The sequence below is a fragment of the Pseudopipra pipra genome, chromosome 26 (assembly GCF_036250125.1).
Source record: "Pseudopipra pipra isolate bDixPip1 chromosome 26, bDixPip1.hap1, whole genome shotgun sequence".
In the NCBI taxonomy this organism is placed as follows: domain Eukaryota; kingdom Metazoa; phylum Chordata; class Aves; order Passeriformes; family Pipridae; genus Pseudopipra; species Pseudopipra pipra.
Window position 1 is genome coordinate 5561122 of NC_087574.1, and position 6324 is coordinate 5567445.

General features: G+C 62.2%; 1 protein-coding gene across 4 annotated transcripts; it reads left to right on the top strand.

Moving 5' to 3' along the window:
- Positions 1-118: 118 nt before the first annotated feature.
- SNX11 (sorting nexin 11) lies at positions 119-5769 on the top strand. Of its 4 annotated transcripts, none has more exons than XM_064636578.1 (7): positions 119-174; positions 2991-3042; positions 3290-3376; positions 3667-3767; positions 3995-4093; positions 4209-4421; positions 4879-5769. In XM_064636578.1, exons 2-7 carry the CDS (start codon positions 3022-3024, stop codon positions 5003-5005), a joined length of 648 nt encoding a protein of 215 aa, XP_064492648.1. In that variant the 5' UTR covers positions 119-174; positions 2991-3021; the 3' UTR covers positions 5006-5769. The 4 variants fall into 4 exon arrangements, with proteins under 4 accessions (XP_064492648.1, XP_064492647.1, XP_064492646.1 ...); XM_064636577.1 differs by lacking the exon at positions 119-174 and adding an exon at positions 673-759; XM_064636576.1 differs by lacking the exon at positions 119-174 and adding an exon at positions 1780-1847.
- The last annotated feature ends 555 nt before the right edge of the window (positions 5770-6324 follow it).

Sequence of the window (6324 nt, forward strand, 5' to 3'; positions counted from 1 at the left end):
GGCTCGTAGTACCGCGCCCCGCGATTCCCGCGCGAAGCATGACGGGAGGTGTAGTCCGCGGCGCTCCGTGCGGCGGCGCCGCGGGGCATGGTGGGATGTGTAGTCCGCCGCAGCGCTGCATGATGGGAGGTGTAGTCCGCTGGAGCCACGCTGTGACTGAATTACACAATTAGGGTAATTAAGGGTGGGAAAAAAGCTCTGAGGGCATCGAGGCCAAGCTGTGACCCGTCAGCGCCCTGTACACCAGAGCAGGGCACTGAGCGTCCCGCTGTGCACCCGAGCCGTGCCAGCACAGCCAGGCAGGCCGAGCCAGAACAGCTCTGGGTGGGTTGTGCCCGGCTCGGTGATAAATAATCTGATTTATTGAATTACTGAGGTTGGAAAAGCCCTCTGTGATCCTTGGGTGCGACCGTTAACCCAGCGCTGCCAACCGATGTCACCAAGGGCCACATCCGCGAGCTTCCTGAGCACTCCCAGGAGCGGGGGCTCCGCCACTCCCTGGGCAGCCCCTTCCAACGTTTAACAACCCCTTCCATAAAGAAATTCCTCCCGATGTCCAACCTGGCCCTCCCCTGGCACGGCCGGAGGCCTTTTCCTCTCCTCCTGTCCCTTGTTCCCTGGGCTGCCGCTCCCGAACTACAACCGGAGGCCCTGGGAACCACAACTCCCGTCATGCCCCGCACCGGAAGCTCCCGCCGTTTCCGCGCTCTAAGGGCGCGCGCCGCCGCCGCCGCTTAAAGGGGCCGCGTCCTGTGCGAGGTGAGGGGGCCCCGAAAGGGGGGGGAGGTCCCGGGGCGGGCACGGGAAGGTCCGGGTGGGTCCCTCGGGGGTCCCTCAGGGGAGGTCTTTGGGTTCCCCTGCAGCCCCCAGCTGAGGAACCGGGGCTGGCGTTGGGCCTCGCCCCCACCCGCGGCCTCTCAAGGCCCGGCCTGGCTCGTCCCCCGGTGGTTCCCCTTCCCCCGGCGGGGTCCAAATTTTGGGATACCTGTGGGGATAGGGGAGGCTTTTCCTCCTCTGGAAGTGAAAACAGCCTCTAAAAATCCCCTTTCCCTCCCCCCCCAGTGTTTTGCAGGGGGCTGCTTTACAGACCTGTTTTACAGGTGCCCGGGCGTGGCAGGAATAAAGGGGATTAATCCCGATTTTTCCCCGCTGTGTGAGGGTTTTCCCTGAACTCAGAGATGTTGAGAGGGAGCCCTTTCCTTCCCTGGCAGGGAATACAGCTTCCAAAAATCACTTCCAGTGTTTTGTGTCCGAGCATGACAAGGAAAAGCAGGAATTAATAGGATTAATTCCCGTTTTCCTGCTGTGGAGCCTCTCCATGAGGCTCTTCCCTGAACTCTGAGCTGCTGGAATGGCTGGGATATCCCTGCCAGCGACAGGGGGTCTAAATTTTGGGACACCAAGCTGACAAGGAGTCCTGGAAAAAAAAAAATCACCCCCAGTGTTTTCCAGGTGGCTGTGTCCAAATGGGACAAGGAAAAGCAGGGATAAGTGGGATTAATCCCTGTTTTTCCTTCTGTATGATGCCTTTCCCCCGGATTCTGAGACGCTGGAATGGCTGGGACACCCCTGCCAGGGCCAGGAGGGTCCAAATTTTGGGATACCTGTTGGGATGAGGGAATATTTTCCTCCCCAGATGGGATAACAGGGCTAGAAAGAAATCACCCCCGGTGTTTTCCAGGTGGCTGTGTCCAAATGGGACAAGGAAAAGCAGGAATAAATGGGATTCGTTCCCATTTTTCCGGCTGTGATGTTCCTCTACGAGGCTTTTTCCCTGGATTCTGAGATGCTGGAATGGCTGGGACAGCCCTGCCAGGGCCAGGAGGGTCCAAATTTTGGGACACCGGGTTGTGAAGGGAGCCCTTTCCTTCTTCCAAAATCACTCCCAGTCTTTTCTAGGTGGCTGTGTCCAAACGGGACAAAGAAAAGCGGGAATAAACGGGATTAATTCCCGGTTTTGCTGCCGTGGAGCCTCCCCGGGAGGGTTTTCCCCGAGGTGGAGCCTCGGCCAGGCTGGAGCTGGGAAGGGAATGGAGCTGGGGGCGGGAGCTGGGAGCTGAACTCTGCTCTGTGCCGGTTGGGAAAGAGCATTCCCGCTGTTCCAGAGGCGGGAAGGGCAGTTAGGGATGTGTCAGCCGGGTGGATAAGAGATAACAAGGAACACTTTCCCTTGTCAGCACTGTGGGAACGGGAGCAGGAGGCGGGGGGGCAAATTCCACCTGGGATTTGTGGCTCCTCCAGCCCAAATCCTGGGCAGGTGAGAGGCAGCAGGGAAAACTTGGAATTGCAGGGACATAAACCCAACCCAGGATAACCCCAGAGCCCCTTAAACCAAGGCTTTCCCCCAAATCCCTGGAAGGGGATTTGCTGGAAGTGCTTAGGGCTGATCCCGAGCTGCTCCTCCGGGGGCTGGAAGTTGATCATTGGGATCAATTAACTCCCAATAAAGCCTCAATGAGATTATGTGTTCCTGGGGATGAAGGGACCTGAGCTTCCTGGGCTCCCTGCTCCCGGTTTTCCTGCATGGAGCCACCTCCCTCGGGGCTCTCTGCTCTTGGGAGCACCTTGGGAAACGAAATTCCCGTTCCTGGCAACCCTCTGCTCTTCCACTGGGCAATTCCCGATCCCTCCTCCTGCCTTTTGAAGCTGCTGGGGCAGAGCAGGAGCTCTAAAACCTCGGGATGATTCCACAGGGGTCATCCCAGCCTTTGTGGGGCCTGTGATCCCCTGGGATTTGGGAATGTGATGGTCCCAGCTGTGCTGCTGGACTGGTTCCGACTGGGAGCCCCGGGAAGTCTCGGAGCTCCCCCCAGAACTGACTCCTGGCACATTTGGCTCCTTCCCTCCTCTTTCCTCTTCCCTAAGGAGGATCTGGAAGCATCCTCGTTATTCCAGGGATCAGGGAGGGCAGCTGAGTGTGGCTGGTGCTGGGGGGATGCAGAAGACCCCAATGTGCTGATCCTCCTAAATCCCTTTTTTTTTTTCCCCAGATGTTTCCCGCTGGGCTCTGGCTCCTCTAGGATGTTGGAGACCCGAGAGGAAGTAAGACCCTTCCTGATGTGATAATTCCTGGCTGGAATTTGGCAGCACAGGGCGGTCTGGGAGAGGCAAAGGGTTCGTGGGGCAGAGCTGAGGGGCAGCTGGGGACAGGGCTGGGAATGTCTGGAGCTGCCTGTGGGAGCTGCCTGTGCTCTCCCTGGGACAGGGAAGCTGGAGGGGGTGGTGGTGGGGGGATCCCTGTCCCTGGAATGCCGGGGGGCTGAGCAGGGACCCCCCTCCTGCCCCCCAGGAACTGACCACGGTGCGAGTGCAGGACCCCCGAGTGCAGAACGAAGGCTCCTGGAATTCCTATGTGGATTACAAGATCTTCCTCCACGTGAGTCGGGGCTGAGGGACAGGGGGTGGAGCTGCAGAGCTCGGGACTCACCCGTGGGATCATCCAGAGTGGGATCATCCAGAGTGGGATCATCCAGAGTGGGATCATCCAGCATGAGTGGGATCATCCAGCACGTGGGGATGGAAGGAGCCCTCACAGGAGAACCCTCAGCTGCCTGTCCTGCCTTCTGTGGGTCTGAGACCCAGCATGGAGAGGATGGATCCCTGAGTCCCTCCTCTTCCTCCCTGCCCCTCAATTCCCATGGAACTGTTGGGTTTTTGTTTTCCCAGACCAACAGCAAGGCCTTCACTGCCAAGACCTCATGTGTGCGGCGCCGCTACCGTGAGTTCGTGTGGCTGAGGAGGCAGCTCCAGAAGAATGCTGGCCTGGTGTAAGCATTCCTTGGCCTTCCTTTCCTTCCTCCTGCTGCTCAGGGAGACCTGGGAGAGCCTTTCTCCCTGCCCTGGGTGACCCCTGTGAGCTCAGAGCAGATGTGGAGAGAAACCCCGGGCAGGAGCAGGGGATACTCGAGCTCCCGGGATCCAAGGGCCTGGCAGGTGCTGTCACAGTGTCCCCTGTGCTGGCACTGAGGTGACCTGAGCCCTGGTTCCCCCCCAGGCCTGTCCCAGAGCTGCCAGGAAAATCCACCTTCTTCGTGGGCAGCACGGACGAGTTCATCGAGAAGCGGAGACAGGGACTGCAGCAGTTCCTGGAGAAGTGAGTGCAGGATTCCTGAGGGCTGGGGGGGGGGGATGGCAGGGAGGGGACAATCCTGCTGCAGGGCTGTGAAGGTGCCCTGAAGGGTGACTGCCCCTCCTCTCTCCGTGCCCAGGGTGGTGCAGAACGTGGTGCTGCTCTCGGACAGCCGCCTGCACCTCTTCCTGCAGAGCCAGCTCTCCGTGCCCGCCATCGAGGCCTGCGTGCAGGGCCAGGGCCCCCAGACAGTGACAGAGGCCATCCTGCACTATGCCATGTCCAACTGTGGCTGGGTGCAGGAGGAGGAGGGTCGGCCCTCAACGCTGCCCGGGCAGGACCCGAGAGCCAGGTAATGCCAGGGCAGGGAGGAGGAGCATCCCAAGGGCATCCCCAGCTCCCTGGTGTGGGTCCCAGTGCAGCCCCAGCTCCCTGGTGTGGGTCCCAGTGCAGCCCCAGCTCCCTGGTGTGGGTCCCAGTGCAGCCCCAGCTCCTTGGTGCGGGTCCCAGTCCAGCCCCAGTTTCCTGCTGTGGATCCCAGTCCAGCTCCTCACTGTGGATCCCGGGATGGCACCTGCGTGGCAAGTAATGGCCAGAGGAGGGAAGAACTGTGGATCCAGAGGCATCCCCAGCTCCTGCTTGTGCCTCCCTGGAGGGAGCAGGAAAGGGCCAGGGGAGGGAGGAACATCCCAGGGCAGCCCCAGCTCCAGGGAGGGGTTGTGCCAAGGAGATCTGGAGACACAGGGGCACCTCAGGCCCTGAATCTCCCCTGGATCCCTTCTCCCCTCTGACCTGTTCCCCATTCCCAGCTGTGCCGGGCTGGGAAGCCCCCGGGGCTGCCTGGAGAGCATCCCGGACTGGAGCGACTTCGGCGTGGACGACGCGCGCTCGGAGAGCCCGGAGGAGCCCCCGGGGTCGGGGCAGGACCCGCAGTGACAGCCCTGGGGACACCCCCTGCCTTCCCAGGACCTGCTCCCTCGCTGGGAGAGGGGGCACTGTGGGAGCAGGGGGGTGACTGGGCTGCCTTGGGAACACGGCTCATCCCGGGCTCTCTCCCTGCTGATCCCGGCTGTCCCGGTGGCCCAGGCAGGGTTTGCAGCCCGGAGAAGGGATCTGGTGGGGGGTGAAACCTGTGTTTGTTGTTCCCACGGCCTTTGCCCTCTGGCTGGAGCAGCAGCAGGGCCCAGTGGGGTGGCAGTGCCACCTCCCTGCTCCTGGCACATCCCAGGGCAGGGTGGGATCCGCTGCCCGATGGGAAAAGGGCTTTCCTTGGTGGATCCAGGGCCGGCCGCTCTCTCCAGTTCAGCCCCCTGTGTCCCCCTCCCTCTGCAGCTCCTGGGGAGGGGAGAGGGGGCTCAGCTGCACCAACCCAGAGCCCACACCCGGGCTGCAGATCCCACACCCACCCCCGGGGCCTCCTGGCACAGCTTTCCCTCCCTGCGGGTTGGTTTCTGCAGCTGGAAAAACGGGAGCTGAGCTTTCCCCCCGGGCAGGGAATGAGTGGGGGGGGGGAGCAGTTTGTCACCCCTGCCCTGGGAGGGGGTGTCCCTTCCAAGTGGGCTTGGATTTGCTGCGATAAGAAGGAGCTGCTCCTGCTGCCCCTCCCCGCGTGGTCCTGCCCCGTCTCCTCCCCCGGCCCAGCCCCGGGTCAGGCAGGGCTGGGACGTGCTCGGACTCCAAATAAAACCGAAGCAGGAGAAGCTGCCGGGTCCGGCTGGGTGGTGTGGGCGGGGGCCGGGCCGGGAGAACTGCGGAGACAGGGATTTTGGGAAAACGGGGAGGGGAGGATGGCACCTTCCCCACACCAGCAACGCCAGCGCGGCTCCCCCTGCCCCGGGCACCGGGCGGGTCCCTCCCGGGGGGGCACGGAGGAGAGTCTGCCCTGAGTTCTGGGGGGGTTTTTGGATGCACCAGGGAGGGGGAGGGAGGGAGGGAGGGCTGGAAAGCCCTTGGAGGCGCATCCGAAATGTCAGGAGAAGTTCACGGCCAAGGCTGGCAGCTGCCGGGGCGCGGGAGCGCCGCTGCCATTGGCTGCCCCCCCCTCATGCATATTCATCCATATTCATGAGCGTGCGGCTCCAAATGGCGCAGCTGTGAGCCCAGCTGTGCCCGCGGCCCCTCTCCGTGCCCACCAACCCTTCCCGTGCCCACTGATCTTCTCCGTGCCCACCGACCCCTCCCCATGCCAACCGACCCCTTCCCGTTCCCAGTGACCCTTCCCCGTGCCACCGACCCCTCTCCGTGCCCACCAACCC

What these genes read in the sequence shown, in the direction of transcription:
- SNX11 (XM_064636576.1), top strand. Translation starts at nt 1,795, where the DNA reads ATGGCTGGGACAGCCCTGCCAGGGCCAGGAGGGTCCAAATTTTGGGAC. An exon ending in ATTACAAGATCTTCCTCCAC is followed by an intron (nt 3,377 to 3,666) that starts GTGAGTCGGGGC and finishes TTGTTTTCCCAG; the next exon opens with ACCAACAGCAAGGCCTTCAC. An exon ending in CTGCAGCAGTTCCTGGAGAA is followed by an intron (nt 4,094 to 4,208) that starts GTGAGTGCAGGA and finishes CTCCGTGCCCAG; the next exon opens with GGTGGTGCAGAACGTGGTGC.